General features: G+C 47.5%; 1 protein-coding gene across 2 annotated transcripts in view; it reads right to left on the bottom strand.

Moving 5' to 3' along the window:
• Nucleotides 1–20,410, bottom strand: part of LOC119969217 (BEN domain-containing protein 2-like) — a 174,785-nt gene that overhangs the window by 117,280 nt on the left and 37,095 nt on the right. The window contains exons 1-2 of one of the 2 annotated variants that reach the window (XM_038802529.1): nucleotides 8,010–8,160; nucleotides 7,180–7,421 (exon numbers count right to left, since the gene is read on the bottom strand). In XM_038802529.1, coding sequence (XP_038658457.1) covers nucleotides 7,180–7,421; nucleotides 8,010–8,145 — 378 coding nt within the window. In that variant the 5' untranslated portion in view covers nucleotides 8,146–8,160. Of the gene's footprint in view, nucleotides 1–7,179; nucleotides 7,422–8,009; nucleotides 8,161–20,410 lie in introns of those variants that run through there. The other variant, XM_038802528.1, reaches the window with a different exon arrangement.

Below are 20,410 nucleotides of genomic sequence, written 5' to 3'. Positions count from 1 at the left end.
TCCTTAACCTTGGACCCAATAGTTTGACAGGGCTATGATCACTCCCTTCGATTTTGGCCAATAAAGGGGCGGGTGCCTTGGTGGCTGGGCGGGTCCTTAGCAGTCATTGACTTTGGCAGTTGGGCTCTCTGAGTAAAGGGAGTGGCGCCGCTCAGTCTGTGGCTGTATCGGTTTCTTGAGTGCAGTCCTATTGTTCTGGGGAAATGGGCCATTAGAATGCAAACGAACGGGGGTTTCAATCAAGTCTAGCTATCTGGGTTGCAAATACACAGAAGCTCTGTATCTGTCTGAGTCCTGGGTTGGCCATAATTCCCATGGTCCTTTGCAGGTGGCCATCTCAGATGGCTACATCGGGAATTTGGGGGGTTGGGGGAGGCAGATGGATGGAAGGGGGGTTGGGAGAGGGGGAATGACGGACGAGGCCATGTCTTATGTGAAGCGAGCGAGGATGAAGGCCTCCCTGGACCTCTAGGCTTGCCGCACCCTCAACAGTGCCATCTGTCCTCCATCCTCTGGCTGGTCCTGTGGGTCCTCCCCAGGCTCGTCCTCCAGCCCCTCCTGTTCAGGGCCTCCTTGACCTCCTCCTTGGAGGTGGCCACACATTCCCTCCCCCTTCACCTCCAGCACGGCGTCCCGCTGCTGTGCCAGGTTGTGGAGAACACAGCAGACCACCATAACGCGGGCAGCCCTCCAGGAACTGTATTGCAATGTTCCACCAGAGCTGTCGAGGTATCGGAACTGCATTTTGAGGAGTCCGATGCACCGCTCAATGACTGCCTGGGTGGCCAATTAGGCCTCATTGTATCGGGTCACCACATTGGTCACCAGCCTCCATACTTGCATCATTAGCCAGGTCCTCAGCAGCTACGCCTTCTCCCCTAAGAGCCAACTGGCTATCCTGGGGTGGTCCTCGATGAGGCCAAGGGCGTCTGACTGCCCCAGGATGTAGCTACCGTCCCTGGGAAGTGTGCACACACATGCATGATCTTCAGGTGATGGTCACACACGAGTTGGGCATTCAGGGAGTGGAACCCCTTCTTCCTGTTGATGTAGGGCAATTCCAGAGGGCCGGGTGCTTGCCAGGCCACATGCGTGCTATCCGCTATCCCCTGGACCTGGGTCAACCCGTCGATGTTGGAGAACCTGCTGCCTGGGCAGCTGGTTGGGCCTGGTCCATGTCAAAGTCTATGTAGTTTTCTGCCCAGACAAACAAGACATTTGTGACTTCACAGATGCAATGTGGGCTGTGGCTTGTGAGATGTCACACAAATCCCAGCTTGAGCCCTGGAATGATCCTGAGGCATACATGTTCAGGACTGCGGTGACCTTGACAGCTACTAGGAAGGGGTATCCTCCTCCCCCACAGGGAGCCAAGTCCAAAAGGACATGGCACAGGTGTTACACCGTTCCCTTGTTGAGGTGAAGCCTCCTGCTGCACACGCTGTCCGTCATCCATTCTAAAGACCAATGATTCCTGTACACCTGGGGCCATCGCAGGACTCCCCCTCTGGGTCCTTCCCTGGCCTGATGAGCAGCCAGGTCTTCAGGGTGTGGGGCGGGCCCTGTACATGGACCGCCGCCTCGCGTCTCTGTCGATGCTGCTGCCGTTGCCTCCTCCGGCGTCTGGCTGCCTGGCCTGCAAGCAGGCCACGTGGGCACATTCTGCGGGATCCGAGATATCGTTCATCTCTAGAAATATCGGTAAGGGATTGGTAAAGGTATAAGACTAACAACCAGCGGTGCCTTCCAACCCGGGACGCTCCATGTCCCCCGTTGCTTCTCCCCGCCCCCAATCTGACATACTCAGCCCATGCACCCCTGGCCGCAGCAGGGGTCTCTGATCAGACCTCAGACCCTGTACCTCATACATCCACACGTAATGTTGTCTGGACCGGGCACTGGTCCCCTCCCCAGTTCACACACCCACCTGCTGGTCGCGGAGACGTCCCTGGTACCGGGGCCCAGCCCCTGGTTGTTCCGATGCTGGCTGCTGCGTCCGAGGTGTTGCCTTCCACAGTGTTCAGGCAGTGTCCAGGCATCACTGTCTGAATAGGGTGCTGGGTAATAACCCCTACTTGCTACATGGCATGCCTACTCACGGGGATGCATTTGGGATGCGTGACGTGCTCATTTAACTACGACTGCCAATTCCCAATTAGCTATAGCCTTCAGCGTGCGACCAGAGGCCTCCGCAGTCAAAGAGACTTATGGGTGGTCAGTGGGACAGGTGGGCAGGGGCTGGGGCTGGCCCCAGAACGGGACCACATGATCCAGGAGTTGGCATGGTGGACCCACGGGCACTGAGACACTCATCTTCACCACCCCCCCACACCCCCATACCAAGCCTAGCCCAGGCCATGTGCGGCCACCCACCTTGCTCCGCAACCCCTCTCTCCTGATGGCAGCCCACTCCGACCGAGGCCGGCTCCCCCGGTGGCTCTCCCACTCCCTCCGAGCACATGGTCAGCTACCGTCAGCCAAGGTCACCGTCAGCCATCTGCGCTCTTTGTCTGTGAGCGCAGATGGGTACTCACCTCCTCGAGTCCCCGCAGCAGCCCTTCTGCCAGCTTCACATTTTTAAAAAGGAGTGCTAATCGACGCCATCATGACCACTTGTTGGGGAGGCCATTAGATCGCGGGAGGCTGTTAGATAGGGGGGGGCCTACAATTAATTGTTTGGAGATTGGCGTTAAGTGGTGATTATTGGTTTCTCACCATACTATGGCGGGATCTTAATTTCCCAACAGGAGTGAGCTGGTTAGATCGCAAACAGATCGACGCTCGGCGCGGTTCTGGCCTATTCAATGATGTAATGGCCTCGTCGCGCTCTCAGAAATCATGCCGCTCATCTTTGAATCACACCATACCCCGACCCTGCAATCTCATCTCACAATCTCCCCCTATCTTACACACCACCACTCCCAAACACTTTGAATCCTGGCCTGTGGTGCAATCCTTTCTTGAGCACATATTTAGTTGCAGAATCGTCAGCTGCCTGAATCCTACTCATTGGAATTCCTTCCATAAACCTCTCCACTTTGCTCACCTTTAAAGAACCTTGTCAAAACCCATTACTCTGAATGAATAGTCAGTCAGGCCTCCTAATCCCCCTGTTCTTGGCTGACCCCTGAAGTGCTGTGTGATTTTTTTTTGTTAAGTTAAAAATATTACATGAATGCAGCTGTTGTAAAAAGAGGACTTTTGCTTCATTTTATTGAAAACAACTCTCCCATTTGTCAAGCGGGAATTATATACTTGTCAATACTGTTTAAAGCTTTTTTCTGGCAGCAGACAATTGACTACTGGGAGAAAAATGTTCAAATTAATTATCTTTTCACAACGGTTTGCACCTCTGGTCTTTGTAACTAAAGGAACGCCAGCATTTTTGGTGACACAGTTGGAATTATATATACCCGTCACAGCTCCCACTCCATACAACTGCTGGAAGGCAGGGATTTGTGTTTTCAACTCAGCATCGTTTCCCCAAAAGCTACATGGTCACTCTCTGGGTCACAATGTAAATAATAATAATCTTAAATAATAATCTTTATTGTCACAAGTAGGTTTACATTAACACTGCAATGAAGTTACTGTGAAAATTCCCTAGTCGCCACATTCTGGCGCCTGTTTGGGTACACTGAGGGAGAATTCAGAATGTTCAATTCACCTAACAGCACATCTTTCGGGACTTGTGGGAGGAAACCGGAGCACCCGGAGAAAACCCACGCAGACACGGGGAGAACATGCAGACTCCACACAGACAGTGACCCAAGTCAGGAATTGAATCTGGGACCATGGCGCTGTGAAGCAACAGTGCTAACCATTATGATACCGTGCTGCCCATTTGATTCTTGGGGCCCCAATAGTGCTGAAATGGAAGGCCCAACAAGAAGAGGAGCATTCTCCCTGACTCAGGTGTCTGAGGAGCAGTACTCTGACACAAGTCCAAAATCAGTCTCACAAATTTACTCGAGGGGATGACCTAATTCAACCAGGATCTGTTTGTGATGGTGGCTGTTTTTAAATAGACCATTTTCAAGCAATGCTCAATTTTCAGAATGTTTGAACATTATCGTCTCCGATCGTTGTAATTCCTTGATTGGGGCAGATACCCACGTTGTGTCTGTGGACCCACTTGTCTACCTCTACCTCTACAGTTTACAGAGTTCATCCCAATCCAATCAATTCATAACCATATTCCATCATTGCAAACCACCTTTGTTCAAGCTGGCACTTTTTCTCCTCTTCAGTTCAAACTGCCACCATTTAACTCTCCTTAGTTCCCTCTCCTGACATAATGCATGTTGGCACTGAATATTCTCTCTTATATTCCTCAAGTTGATTCCTCTTTCTTCTTCATGTTGCTGTCCTTCATCCCTCTTCATCCTCTCATGTTAGCACCCTTCATTTCATCAATTTATCACCTTTTGTCCCTTCACGTTGGCACTTTCATATACCCATTTCGAAAGCCTTCGCCTCCCTCCTCATGCTAACACCCTTCATTCCCTCTTCATGATGGCAATCTTTACACCTCTCTTGCCTTGCTCAAGCATCCCCAGTGCTCCTCAATTCCCAAGAAGTGGAAGACTTTGAGGGAGTTCTGCTGATTCTTGCTTGTATATTTGGACACTGCCTGAGAAATGTCTAACACCTGGTGACTGTTGGCATGAATACACGTCGCAAATTCCTAATCCTGATGAAAAACTTGAGGAGCCACTTATCCAGATCAAATTTGTGCACTTTCTAAAGAGACAGGTACAGTTCTGCAGGCGAATTCTGGCATTATGTGGGAAAGATCTAAGATGTGAGGAAGAAATAACTTAAAAATGGGAAATACAACAATAACGCATGAACAAATACCTGATGGCTCCTGCTCCAGTGATGATCCACTAGGAAGATAGTTGTCCTGAGTGTGCTTCAAGGAGACTGAGGGAAGATTTCCCAGCGTGCCATCCGTCACCTACAGGTACAGGAAGGAAAAAGGACCTACGCCCATTGGTCTTCCACTGTTTATGAGTTTGAGTCTGGGACCGACAGATGCCCTGAGCCTAACTGCCCTTGACATCAAGGCAGCATTTGACCAAGTGTGGATTCATGGAGCCCTCGCAAAATTGGAGTCAGTGGGAATCAGGGGAAAACACTCTGCTGGTTGGAGTCATGTCTAGTACAAAGGAAGATGGCTGTGGTTGCTGGAGGTCAATCATCTCAGTTCCAGTACATCACAGCAGGAGCTCCTCAGGGTAGTGTCCTAGGCTCAACCATCAATGCTTCATCAATGACCTTCCATCCATCATAAGGCCAGAGGTGGGATGTTTGCTTATGATTGCACTTAATTCAGCACCATTCGTGACTCTTCAGATACTGGAGCAGTGCATTTACAAATACAGCAAGACCTGGACAATATCCAGGCTTGGGCTGACAAATGGCAAGTAACATCCATGCCACACAAGTTCCAGGCAATACCATCTCCAACAAGAGAGAATCTAACCATTGCCCCCATGACATTCAATGGCATTACCATCGCTGAATCCCCCACAATCAACATGCTGGCGAGTTACCATCGACTAGAAATTGAACTGGACTGGCCATATTAATACTGTGGCTTCAAGAGCAGGTCAGAGGCCAGGAATCCCAGGGTAACTTGCTTCCTGATTCTCCAAAGCCTGTCTACCATCTACAAGAAGTATAATAGAATACTCTCCACTTGCCTGGAACAACACTCAATCAGCTTGACACCATCAAGAACAAAGCAGCCTGCTTGACTGGCATCCCTTCCAGAAACATTAATTCCTTCAACCACCAATGAACAGAGACAGCCATGTGTACCATCTTTAGGAAATCACCAAGGCAGCACCTTCCAAATCTATGACCACTGCCATCTCGAAGACAAGGGGAGCAGATCTCTGGAACCAACAGTGCCTGAAAGTTCCCCTCCAAGCCACTCGCTATCCTGACGTGCCAATATATTGCCAATCCTTCACTGTTGCTGGGTCAATATCCTGGAACACCCTCCCTACCACTCTGCTGGTTGGAGTCATGTCTAGTACAAAGGAAGATGGCTGTGGTTGCTGGAGGTCAATCATCTCAGTACCAGTACATCACAGCAGGAGCTCCTCAGGGTAGTGTCCTAGGCCCAACCATCTTGGGTGTACCTACACCACAGGGACTGTAGCAAAAGCAGCTCATCACCACCTTCTGAAGAGCAATTTGGGATGTGTAATAAATGCTGGCCAGCCAGCGATGCCCACATCCCGTAAAATTAATAAACAAAATGTAACACCTAGTGCACTTGTTGGAAAATATATCAATTGCACGACTGACAATAGTTGAGCTCCCCCTTTTTCTCACTCCCATCTCTTGAATCTGGCTCAGAAAAGCCAGGTCCCTTCCTCTGACCAGCACAGTCATCGTCCTTTCCCCACATTCTGTCAACAAAAAAGACGGATGGAAGTGGTGTCATTGGATTTGCTGATTGCTATTGCGATTTGTGTTGTATGCTTCATCTTGGCATAATCTGACAGGTCTTGTTGCAAAATTACCTGGATTTGTGAAGATCAGTATCATGCGCCAACCAGGAAACAGTCTGGTGTACGGTCAAAGGTCACAATCTGCCACATTTATCTTTTAATAGAGTCTGTTGGAGTGAATGATCAAACCATGTACATCACCCATCAGGAAACTATCCGCAGTCCAAAATCAGTCGTGCCTCAGCAAGCCAATCGGCATCCGTATTGTTTCATACATTATAAGGGCAGCACGGTAGCATTGTGGATAGCACAATCGCATCACAGCTCCAGGGTCCCAGGTTCGATTCCCAGTTTGGGTCACTGTCTGTGCGGAGTCTGCACATCCTCCCCGTGTGTGCGTGGGTTTCCTCCGGGTGCTCCGGTTTCCTCCCACAGTCCTAAGATGTGCAGGTTAGGTGGATTGGACATGATAAATTGCCCTTAGTGTCCAAAATTGCCCTTAGTGTTGGGTGGGGTTACTGGGTTATGGGGGTAGGGTGGAGGTGTTAACCTTGGGTAGGGTGCTCTTTCCAGGAGCCGGTGCAGACTCGATTGGCCGAATGGCCTCCTTCTGCACTGTAAATTCTATGATAAGACCAGATGTGAAATATGTACAAAGATTAGGAAAAATGTCTGCATATTTTGGTTCATATGGTTTTGCATGACGACTTACCATAGTGTTCAGTCTCCTCTTTTTTAATCTTACTTCCTTGTAGTTGACTGGTCTGCCCAGCTGGCTGTTTGATGGAGCAAATGTTTTCCTTTTGCCTGATTGGAGTTGTTGAGTAATGATCCCAGCATGCCTATTGTCAGAGAAAGGTTGCTCTTGGTAACCAGTGCTTTCAGCTTCCACATCAGATAGATTGATTTCTGCGGTGCTGCACTCCCCAGGGTCATTGCTTCTGGTATTTTTCACTGCAATAACAACAGCCTTTGTTAATGTTTTCATTATAAAAATCTGCAACACTTTACATTGCTCACATGCAGCTTTCTGCTTCATTGATATGCAAAATATCATTGGTCACAATTAGTAAAATATTAAGTTATATGATTGTCGACTGACACAAAAGAGCTGGGAATTCTATCAAGGGTAATTATAGTAAAGGCAACTGGAGATATTTTTACTGTGTTTGAATTGACAGGTATAGAAATTCCTGTCAAAAATATTGCAGTTCTAGATCATAATATTTATTGCAGCATGAACACTGCTTATTAAAGAAGATAACCATGGAAGTAAATCATTCAATTTGGTAGAAATTAGAATTGAAAGATGCAGAATGCACAATGATTTAAACGTTTGCTTGCTATTTAGAGAAATCCTCATTTAAAGGGTGACTAAATACACACAAGACATCTGCCAGCTTACCCAAACTCAGTTTAGTTAATAGAGTGGCCAGATACCGGGATTTGTATGGACTGCCCACTGCCTGTTTTTTAGCTGGTTTGGCCACTGTCCCTGACGGATGGCTTCATATCTGGTACACTGACCCTTTGTCCACTTACCATAGCAAAGCACTGGCGGGAATCGGTGCTCGTTCCTTTCCTTGTCTGCAAGCAGCTTCCATGCATAAAGCAAGTTTGTTTTAATACTCTCCCATCTTCCTTGTTGTCTCTCTAAAGGAGCGGAATCCCCGAACATGATAACACCACCGTGTGCATGATGATGTTACCATTTACGTGATGTCATCCTCCTACTTGGTGATGCCATCTCATACGTACTGAATTCACCCTGCCCTCCCCTCTGTTTCACAATTGGGTTTTCGTGGCCTCTGCCGCTGGTCATCCTAATAGTTAATCTATAGTTAATCTGTGATTAACTTGACCATCTAGTATACTGTACGTCATTAACTGAGGCTATAACTGGGTGATAGATAGAGAAATACAGCACAGAACAGGCCCTTCGGCCCACGATGTTGTGCCGAACTTTTGTCCTAGGTTAATCATAGAATTTTGGACACTAAGGGCACTTTTTCATGGCCAATCCACCCAACCTGCACATCTTTGGACAAGGAAATTAATGAGCTTCTCTGATCCAGAAGCCGAGGTAGCACAGCATGGCTTGGTAAGGGGAGATTGGAGGTGTAGTCAGTGATGTCACAAAGAACATCGGGGCTGTTCTTGCCATCGAGTTATAGGAGGGATTAACCCAAAAAATTATGTACTTGAGGTGAATGTGCCATCAGGCAGTGGACAGTCAGGCAGTCAGAGGGTACCTCTGCCCTGCACAGCAGGTTTTACGCAAGAATAGTTAGATGGCACCTCTGCCATCCTGGTAGTCTCATGACGCAATGAAAAAAAGGTGATTGTTGTAGCCGGGAGAGTAATGGGGGTGATGACTTCAGCAGCACGGTGGCACAATGGTTAGCACTTTTGCTTCACAGCGCCAGGGTCCCAGGTTTGATTCCCGGCTTGGGTCACTGTCTGCAGGGAGTCTGCACATTCTGCGGGAATTTCCTCTGGATGCTCCGGTTTCCTCCCACAAGTCCCGAAAGACGTGCTTGCTAGGTGGATTGGACATTCTGAATTCTCCATCAGTGTACCCGAACAGGCGCCAGTATGTGCGCATTGGGGATTTTCACAGTAACTTCACTGCAGTGTTTATGTAGGTCCACTTGTGACACTAATAAAGATTATTACTCCTTTGAAAGTGAGGGCAGGGCATCAATGAGGTGGATGCTGGAGATGCCAATGCCGGTGTAGCTGCCACCACAGAGAAAAATGTGCGAATTGCTGAGAAAGACATTTATGTAAAGAATGAGTGGAGGAGCTGGAGATCAGTGGGTATATATCAATATTAAAATAAATGATGACATCCGGTGGCGACATGTCGGAGGGATCGCACGTTGAATAGCATCTGCCAGAGTCCTTGGTTTTTGACCTTCTTCACCTACATTTGGGGAGAATTTGATTGGAAACCTTTCCCAATTGAATGTTGGTTATGAAAGGATGTCGAAAAACCAAAGAAAGAATTCTTCGAAGAAAGGCCCGAGCACTAGTCAGCCGGCAGTGTCAAGTTCAGTGAGGAGTGTGGTGGAAGGAAAGGTGGCGGAGGAGAGCTCACCGGATGGGGCCGCTCTGGTAACAATGGAAGCGCTGGCGGAGGTGATGGCGGCTGAGTTTGAGAAGCAGTTCAGCAAGTATTTTGAGCGGCATGGGAGGGAAATGCTGGAGAATCTTAAGCAGTCAGTAGAAGACCCGATGAATCCAAACCACCTCTTAGTAGTTAATGGTAACCAATTCTTTAAACTGTAGAATAAACAAGCCTCATCTGTTGTGGAACCCCTCCATCGCCCCCCTCAAAGCAAACTTAATCTTCACCTTCAGGAACTCCTCCCAAGCCATACTGAGGCGTTGGGCAGAGAGGCTGCCCTCCACCCCAACAGGACCTGCCTGCGAACAATCAGTGAGGCAAAGGCTAAAACATCTGCCCCCGTTCCAGTGTGCAACTCCGACAATCTGACACACCAAATATAGACCCCAGGGGACTGGGCTCCAAATCCACGTGCAAGATCACTGACATGGTGCTGAAAAATGACCTCCAAAATTTCTCCAACTTTGGGCAGGATCAGAATATATGCACTAGCCAGACCTCTCCCACACCATTCCTCCACATGTCCTCCGCCCCCTCAAACAACCGGATCATCCTTGACCTCATCAGGTGCGCCCTGTGCACTACCTCTAACTGTATTAACCCCAACCTCACACCAGAGGTTGAGAAATTCACTCTCCGCAACACCTCACAGCACAATCCCTCCTCCAGTGCTACCCCTAACTCCTCTTCCCACTTGGCCTAAAACCCTCCTTCAGCAATACCATATCCTCCTCCAAAATCTCCCCCCCAACCCAATCATCGACAATATCCCCTTCAACAACGAGGAGGGCTGCGCACCGGAAATGTAGGGGAAACCCTTTTTTGCAGTCCCGCAGTTGCATTTCCATCAAGGCCTCCCCTCGTGGAATCCCAAACTTCACCATCAACTCCTCCAAACTCAGTAATCGCCCTTCCCACCCCCAAAACCTAGCATCCAGCCTCACCAACTCAAACACTTGATTCTCTTGGACTGCCATGAACTTCAACCCCGCCCCCAACTTAAATTTAAAAAAAAAATTTAGAGTACCCAATTCATTTTTTCCAATTAAGGGGCAATTGAGCATAGCCAATCCACCTAGCCTGCACATCTTTTTGGGTTGTGGGGGTGAAACCCACGCAAACACGGGGAGAACACGGACAGTGACCCAGAGCCAGAATCGAACCTGGGACCTCGGCGCCGTGAGGCAGCAGGGCTAACCCACTGGGCCACCGTGCTGCAAGTGCTGCCAAAATTGCCTCCATATCTTCAGCGTGGCCACCACCACCAGACTACCAGAATATTTCCCTGGGACAAATGGGAGCGGCGCCGTTGCCAGCATCCACAACCCTGACCCCCTGCAAGAGCCTGTCTCTATCCTCACCCACATAGCCTCTGTCCCCTTACCCCAGCCCCACACCTTCTCGGCCTTCGCCGCTCAATAGCAATGCTGGAACAGCCAAACCCCCAACTGTCGTCCTCTCTGAGGCACCGTCTTCCGAAATCCCACCACTGTACCCACCCATACAAACGACAAAATTATCCGTTCCACCCCCGTAAAAAACGTCTTTGGCAAAAAAAACGCTAAGTAATGGAATAAAAATAAAAACTGAGGCAAGGTATTCATCTTTACCATCTGCACTCGGCCTGCCAATGAGAGGGGGAGGCTGTCCCATCCCAGCAAATCTGCCTTGACCCTACCCATCAGGCTTGTAAAATTCGATTTACTGAGCCGGGCCCAGTCTCAATCCACCTGCAGCCACAAGTACCTGTCATGAGTAGTCACTCTCTCCTCCCCCGCTCCCTCCCCCCACCTCTGTCCTTATCCTCTTTTCAATAACAGCAAAATGTTTGCCTGTCCCATCGTCTTCGGGAGCGCCTTCTTAACCACTGCATCCTTAAACATCTCCACCAAAAGCAGCCTATCCAACATATCCAAAAACATCCTACAGAATTCCACCAGAAACCTAACCGGCTCGGGTGCCTTACCCGTTTGCATCTCCCCTCTCGACGTCCGAACCTCCTCCATTTCCACTTGTTCTTTCAACTCTCCTCCTCTCCTACTTTAGGACACTCCAGCCCCTCCAAGAAGTCATTCATATCTGATTCATCCTCCGGTGCCTCCAATTTATACAGCCCTTTATAAAACCCTCAAATGCCCTGTTCACCTGCTCTGGCGTCACCACTGTCACCCCATCCCAGACCTGAATGACCCCCATTCTTATTAAACCCCACATAATTGTCAATCACCTTTACCATCTTCACACAAAAACTCAGATCTGCCAGCAGCCCCACGTCCAATCTCCACGCTGGCCTCTGTGCCGGCCCCTTCTTCAGGACCACACCCACCAAGTGTGGATAATGATCTCGAAATGACAATCCCCGAGTACTCCGCTTTCCTCACCCCCCCAACAACAACGACCTCCCCATAATGAAGATGTTAATCCTGGAGTACACGGGGGCAGCACGGTGGCACAGTGGTTAGCATTGCTGCCTACGGCGCTGAGGACCTGGGTTCGAATCCCGACGCTGGATTACTGTCTGTGTGGAGTTTGCACATCTCCCCGTGTCTGCGTGGGTTTCACCCCCACAATCCAAAGAGGTGCAGGATAGGCGGATTGGCCACACTAAAATTGCCCCTTAATTGGAAAAAATAATTGGGTACTCTAAATTTAAAAAATAAAAATCCTGGAGTACACATTATGCACTGGCAAAAAAAAAGGAATACTCACTACCCCCTGGATGCAAGAACTGCCATGGGCCCATTCCCCCCATCTTCTTCATAAACTACTCCAACACCTACACCAACGTCGACGCACCTGTTACTATAAAGTATCTGCCCCCTGATCCACCACCATCTTCTTCATCTGAAACCCAACTCTCTTACCCACTAGTATTGCCACCGCCCGGATCCTGCTATCAAAGTTGGGTGGAACGCCTGACTCACCCAGCCCTTCCGAAGCCTATACTGGTCCTGCACCCTCAAGTGGGTCTCTTGCAACAGCACCACAGCGTCTCTCAAGCTCTTCAAGTACGAGAAAACTTGCACCCGCTTCACCAGTCCACTCATCCCCCTGCACGTTCCAAGTTACCAGTCAGACCCCTCCTATCAGTCAGGACGACGGCCCTTGGCCCACCTTGCGAGCAGGACCAGGGCCTCCCCTAGTCACCGTCAACCAGCAACCCATCCTTCCTAGAAACCCCCAACCACTTCCTGTCAAAACCACTTCTCTCTGCATACTCCCCATCCTCCCTCCATTCACACCTTCCAGGCCCATCGAAAGCTGTCCACACAAGCTTGGCCGGTCGTGGCCCCTCCCCCACCTTGCTCCCGTTCACTAGCCAACTCAGGTTTGCTAGCGAGGTGGCCCCAACCAGAGCCCCTTCCCTCCCCCAATACCTAGTACAAAAAAAAACAGAGAGAGCCCCCATACCCTGCCCTTCTAAACAACCAAACATGATAAATCCCAAACAAAAGGGTAAAAGAACCTCAACGCATTACCCTAATGTCCCCAAACCATCCCTCCCAACCACAACATATGAAACCAAAGTCTCAAAGTAATAGTCCTTGGAGTTAAGCTGAACTCTCAACTTCACCAAGTAGGCCACCCTGAAACGCACATCACTCCAGTAAAGTGCTGCCTTCAACCTGTTTAAGGCAGCCCACCTTCTTGCCAGCACCACCATGATGTCTTGGTATATTTGAATACCACTACCTTCCCACCTCATCTCCCGATTCCGCTTGGCCCATTTAGCACCTTCGCCTTCAGCTGATAGCTGTGAAAACAAACTGTCACAGCTCTCGGTGGCTCATTCGCCTTTGGCTTTGGCCGGAGTGAGCGATTAACCCTATCCAGCTCAAAGATGGAGGTGTTCTCCTTCCCTAACAACTTGGCAAACATCTCTGAAAAGTACTCCTTCGGCTTCCAGCTCTCCAGCCCCTCAGGTAGACCTATGTCTTGCAGATTCTGCCGGCGTGTTCTTCAGGTCCTCCACTTTGGCTCTCAACCCTTTATTACCCTCCTCCACCCACCCATCCCATCCCACCGGGGCGTGCTGGTATCTGTACCATGACAATGCCTCTTCCACCCCCTTCAACAACTCTCCTTGCTCCTGCACCGCTGTTGACGTCTTTCCAAAATCCTCCTTTATTGGGGCCAACTTATTGTCCACCATCTGTTTGAGCATTCCAATCAATTCCTTTCCATGCTACTCAAAATGCTTGGCAAAGTGCCGCTCAAACTTCACCTCGGTCAGCATGTCCACCATAATGCCCCCTCCGACCCCCCCCACCAACCGGTGAGCTTGCTCCTGCCATCTTTCCTCCTGCAGAACTCTGCACCGAACTCAACCTCTCAGGTGGAATAACGCTCGTACCCTTTCGCCCAGTATTTTTGATTTAGGTTTTTGGCATCTTCTAATTACCACAACTTTCCTAATTATTACAACTTTTCTGTTCATGTAAAATTCCCCCCAAAACTGAGTGAAAAGGGCCAATAAGTAAAAGCTCCAACAGGAGCCACCCAACGTGTGTACTTCACCTACATGCCGCCATCACAAGTCTCCAGTTTTCAAGATGTTAAGCGGAACTAAGAATGTAGAGCGAGAAATGACTTCCACAGTTGGAGACACTAGGACAAGGGAGCATAGTCACTTTCAGAATTGATGTTAGGAAATACTTTTTCTTTGAAAAACATTTTATTGAGGCACTTCTATATATACATCAAAAACAACCATAAAAAAGCAAGCATACAGGAATACCAATTACTTCTATGTGCAAAGGGTGATAGAAGTTTGGATTTCGATTTGGAATTCTATTTGGCAAACAAGAATTGATGCAAAAGCAATTGTTCATTTTAAATGTGAGATTGATAGATTTTGTTGATCAAAGGTGTTAAGAGTGTGGGCAAAGCTGGGTCTATGAAGTTAGATTACAGATGATACGTAATCTCACTGAAGAGAGGAACAGGCTCGAGGGACTAAATGTTCCAACTCTTTTCCCAAATCCATGATCCGCTCAGACTTTCCCGAATCCTTACCTAGCCCTCATCCAGATTCGACAGCAAACAGGTCCGACAGTGGTGGGAAACAACTTGAGGCAGGTAATGAGCCAATTATCTGCAATTTTACATGTCGCAAGGCACAAAGCCCACGCTGCATCACGAGGCTGAAATGGACCAGAGTTGGTTTCACAACTAGAGGTCCAAACTGAAACTTGTTTGATGGCTTACATTGATTTTCTGGTGGTAATTTACAAAGGGGATCTATCCCAAATGTATACCAGTCACTACTCATAGCAGAGCCCAACTAATTTCCACTTTAACAGTGCAAATATGTGAACTGCTGACATCTTGAAACTCAAACCAGCACTGCCCAGGATTCCTCCCCTCACTAATCGGCAATGACTGAATAAGTGGGAATTCTGTTTTTATAACATGCAATCATGGATTTTTACCAGTGGCTTTGGGGATGGAATTCCAATTAGTCCGTTGCCTTTTTTGATGAAAATCTGCAGCCCCAGTAATTACTCTTCAAAAAGAGGACATTCTCATCCCAAATGGTAAAGAATAGCTTCCGAGTGTTTTTTTATTTGACATTGAAAATGTCCTCATCCTCTTCTTTGTCCAGAAGATAGAGCAGTGGTCTTGGAAAATCACCAGCTGAATAATGGTTCATTCAACTTTGCAGACTCTTAAATTGTTATAATTTACCCATTATATTGTAATCCATGAAGGAATAGGAACTTCAATTATGTAGAAAGATTTCAGAATTTGGGACTATTTTCCTTGGAGAAGAGAAGGTTGAGAGGAGATTTTCAAAAGATATTCAAAATTATGGGGGATTGGGCAGAGGAGAGAGGGCAAAACTATTCCCATTGGTGGAAGGATTGGGAACCAGGCAGCATAAATTGCAAGGTGACTGGTGACATGAAAAAACACTTCAAGCAGCTATAGGTTAGGATCTGGAAAACACTGCCTGGGAGCAGGGCGACGCATATTCAATCGAGACTTTCAAAAAGGAATTGGATTATCTGAAAATGAAAATATACAGGGAAATAGGGAAAAGGCTCGGAAGTGGCATTACGTGAATTGCTCCTTCGAGGAGATAGCACTGACGTGAGGGGTCAAATGGGCCACTTGTGTGCTGCAATGATTTTATGGATCTACAGTTTTTGTCACCGATTTTTGATTGCTGTCTTTTTTTAAAATAAAAGTTACTTTCCTGTTTAATTGAACGTAGAACTGTGCACTGCATAACAACTGCACCGTTCTGCAAATCATATGGAGCCTTAAGTGGCTGTCCTGGGATTCATCCAACAATGTTGGAACTGTAGCTGACAGTCGACATTTCTCAAGACCAGAGTCTAGGCTCCATGGTGCTATATAACTGATGAGTGTGTATCTCCTTTAACTGCAATGGCTATACAAACAATCTGTCTGCAATGAAATGCAGTATATTACAAGTAATGCAAACAATTAGGGAGCTTCTGGGTAACCCGGGCATTAGGCCAACTGTAGTTTCTCAAAAGGATAGTGACCGCTATTGGGAAGGAAGTAAAGGAGTTGTTATGACAGACTCAAGGGATGCATGTCACAGGAAAAAAAAGGAGCGAGCACTCCAATTTGATGCACTGAAGGGCAAAGGGAGCAGTAATAACATACAAAGAAAAAACTTGAATTTAAACCCATGAATCACTTCATGGTGCAGGTCACTGCTTGGCCTGAGAAATTATACCGCTACATAGCAACCATTAACTTGGAACAAAACACACACAAAAAAAATCCGTTGTATTCTTCACTTTCTTTTCAGATTTTCAGTGCCACACACCACTCTGACTAAATGGCACCCAAGGCCTCTAATGTTGCTAGGTTCACTCGGATATATGCTGGATTGTATCGTACATTTCCTTTAAGATTTGGAATAAGGCGGGCTGTGATGAACTGTTAATGAAAAGTCAGTATGTAATAATTATTAAGCAGCTAAAACAATTAATCTGAGGGATGTCTTAACCGACAGGCAAAATAAATAAATAAAGCCAAGAGATTTGGGTGGAAACACAGCCCAGAGAGGGAGCCATCCAGAGACAGTTTTACTCAATGCAAAATGTAAAACTGTATTTAATCGCAGCCTTGGTATTACTCTTATGAACCTGCACTGTACCCCCTCCATGGCCCTTATATGCTTGTTGAAGTATGAAACTGAAACTGAACACAGTATTTCAGATAATGGCTGTATACAATTGAAGTATCACTCCCTCCTCTTCATATTCCAGCACCCTTTAAGATAAAGGTCAACAGTCCATTCACCTTTTTGATTATATTTTCTGTGCATACATTAAAGTCATTATTACTTCTGAATAATGACACCCAAATTCCTTTACAATTGCACAGTTCCTAAACGTTCTCAATTCAGGTTTGTTTTGTTTAAGAATGGTAGCAGGGATAATTCAGATAATTATAGACCAGTGAGCCTGACATCAGTGGTAGGGAAGCTGCTGGAGAAGATACCGAGTGATCGTACAGTTCTGGTCGCCACATTACCAAAAAGGATGTGGATGCTTTGGAGAAGGTGCAGAGGAGGTTCACCAGGATGTTGACTGGTATGGAGGGCGCTAGCTATGAAGTGGTTGAGTAGATTAGGATTATTTTCATTAGAAAGACGGAGGTTGAGGGGGGATCTCATTGAGGTCTACAAAATCATGAGAGGTATAGACAGGGTGGGTAGCAAGAAATTTTTCCTCAGAGTGGGGGACTCAATGACAAGGTGTCACGAGTTCAAGGTGAGAGGGGAAAAGTTTAAGGGAGATATGCGTGGAAAGTTCTTTACGCAGAGGGTGGTGGATGCCTGGAACGCATTGCCGGCGGAGGTGGTAGAGGCGGGCACGATAAGGTCATTTAAGATGTATCTACACTGATACATGAATGGGCAGGGAGCAGACGAATACAGATCCTTAGAAAATAGGCGACAGTTTTAGATAGAGGATCTGGATCGGCGCAGGCTTGGAGGGCCGAAGGGCCTGTTCCTATGCTGTAATTTTTCTTTGTTCTTTGTTCCTGTCTTTCCCTCTCAAGTCCAACAGATGACCAACTGATGTCAGTTGTACATCATATCTTCATCATATGCAAGCATATTCCATCTGTTAACCCTTTATACTACATCTACCCCCAGAATACTATCCTACTTTTTAACATCAACACAAATCTATCTGTTTAACTACTTATATTATGGGCATAGCAGAATGTGGCAAAGTGTCAGGCTCAGACTGAAAACACGCATGTAGCTCTCCAGTTGCAGACATGTTTTCTCCCCAAATATTGAGCCACTTAGAGAAAAAGTAGAGTGGCTGTGGTTTACGCCATCACTGCAGGGCGGGGCCTCAGAGCCAGACAACCGGCTCCATGGCGATCAGGGCGCTGTCTTCAAAGAGCAGATCATTACTGCAGCCTAATGGCCCCCAGCATACATCACAGGGGGTTCTCTACTCCAGCCCCGATAATCTTCGCTCCCATTCCACAGCCCCCATCCCATGACATTCATTACCAGTACTCTTCGCCCCCTCCCCTCAAGTATCGGCTCTTGACCCCCTCCCAGTCAGTAATTTTTTTCACAAGATGGGGGTTGTGTGGCAGGTCTTCCCATCTGTAGACTTTAAACTAAAACTTTTCCTGCTGAAAGCCAGTTTAATGGTTTTCAAGGCTACAGATGGGAAGGCCTGCCACACAACCCCCATCTTGTGAAAGACCCCCGCCAGAGCCGCTCCAGCCCAGCCAAGCCCACCCGGCCCTCACCTCCCTGATGGACCCACCTTATCATTCTGGATGCAAGTGTGGGGAGGGTACACACCACTTGTCCTCCTCGGAGGGCAAGGTGCCCTGCCCCTACTTGTCAGGACTTGCACCAATTGATACCGGTGCGATTCCCAGGAGGCCGATGAATCGGGATTGCATTTTCACACCCGCTTTGCGTGGGAGCCTTGTCGGGGCTGGCGGAGCGGGCTAGGAGACTCGCAATGGATTTGAGGCCCAGTGGGAATCCCGGTTTTGACCTCAAACCCCTTTCAACAGGCTATAGCGATTCCAGCCTGGGGCTAGGGGTCCCTGAGAAACCTTTTCTACATTTTTGCAACTCCTTTTTTACAACTACAGATTCTAGCCAACTCCATCTCCTACTCTTCTCTTCCCCAAGTCACAGACCTGGGGATTCAATCTCCTTAAGTATTCTCGGCCTTTAGGGAAAACATCTGGGAGACATGTGATATTCAACTCCAGGGAAGACAGACAGAACCGTATCACCCACGTCTACATAAAGACTGAAGAGGGATTGAAGACCTGAGATTTCAATGAACTTGGACCACAAAGGGAAAATAGACAACTTCCTGTAAGACTGTTGGGAAAAGAAGAAGAGATGATTTCCCAATGATACTTCAGGAGGACCGTCAACCTTCTGTAAGCAGTAGTAGGAGAGCCAGACAGCCTTATTTTTGGTAATGAAATGAATTTCTTGTAGACAATCAATTCGGGGATGATTGTTGTACAGGATTCTGTGGCTTCAGATGTGCTAAAGATTCTGTCACAGCTACTGTGCTGATCTCCATCTCTTGGGGGGGTGGGGGGGAATGACTGTCAGCTGGGACTGAAGAGTTCATTGACTTTCATCCTTGGAAGGTACCAGCTCTTGAGCAGTGTGATCTTTTAAAGACTCTGACCCAGACTCGGGAAAAACATTTTCTGTCGAAAACTCTTCATAAACAACAGGAGATAAAGTAGGCAACACATAATTGATTCAGTGGAACTAAGATCCAAATGCTTCTCAGCCACTAAAAGCACAGCTGATTCTTCTCAAAAGACAACTAGGACTTAATAAAGGGTGTCCATCAACAGGAAAGATTAATCATTCTCTAGAAGATCAACCTCCACTCAGTACTGCAAGGGATTCTTCCTCATCATTCTCCAGGAGGTGAAAAATCAGGTCTTCATGGGGATGGTCACCATCTGCTGCAGTGCTTTCTGTATCCGTCACCTCTAGCCTTAATTTAGGAAGAATTGAGAGATTCATAACTTCTATGTCAGCCCTGGGTCTAATAGATGGTGTCTCTGTGAAAGAAAGGAACTTACTGCTGAATGTATAAACTTGCTCAGCTTGTGAAAGCTGAATTTACACTACTTTGAAATAAAAAGTTGAAGATTGTTGCATGAAAGACAGTGTCGTTCAAATGATGAGCATCATCTGGTTTTCTAAGGTGCCGGGAAGTATGGCAACATCACTACTCAGTAAGAATGCATTGTAAAGAATAGAAAGAGAATCAACGATAAGTTGCCCCTTGTAGCTAGGAGGAGTGATAATCCTGCTTTTAAATGCGAAGTTGATGACACCTGGTCCTTTTAACTTGATGTCTGATGGATGAAGGGTCATTGTCTGAAACTATCTATTCATTATGTTAACAGTCACTCCAGCTCAATTTTAAAGGTAGTATGAAAGCCTTGAACTTGGATTGTAATTGACCAGTATTCTGGAAAACACTGTGTACTTCCTCTAGGAACATTTCATCTTTGGGGTACAGGTCTCTGGCACAGAGTCTGTCCCTGTTGCTCAGAAGGGAAGGGGGGGAGAGGAGTAGAGCATTAGTCATTGGAGACTCCACAGTTAGGGGGATAGATAGGAGATTCTGTGGGAACGAGAGAAACTCGCGGTTGGTGTGTTGCCTCCCAGGTGCCAGGGTCCGCGATGTCTCGGATCGTGTTTTCGGGATCTTTAAGGGAGAGGGGGAGCAGCCCCAAGTCGTGGTCCACATAGGTACCAACGACATAGGTAGGAAATGGGATAGGGATGTAAGGC

The sequence above is a fragment of the Scyliorhinus canicula genome, chromosome 7 (genome assembly GCF_902713615.1).
Source record: "Scyliorhinus canicula chromosome 7, sScyCan1.1, whole genome shotgun sequence".
Lineage (NCBI taxonomy): Eukaryota > Metazoa > Chordata > Chondrichthyes > Carcharhiniformes > Scyliorhinidae > Scyliorhinus > Scyliorhinus canicula.
This window is presented reverse-complemented; position numbering and strand designations above follow the sequence as displayed.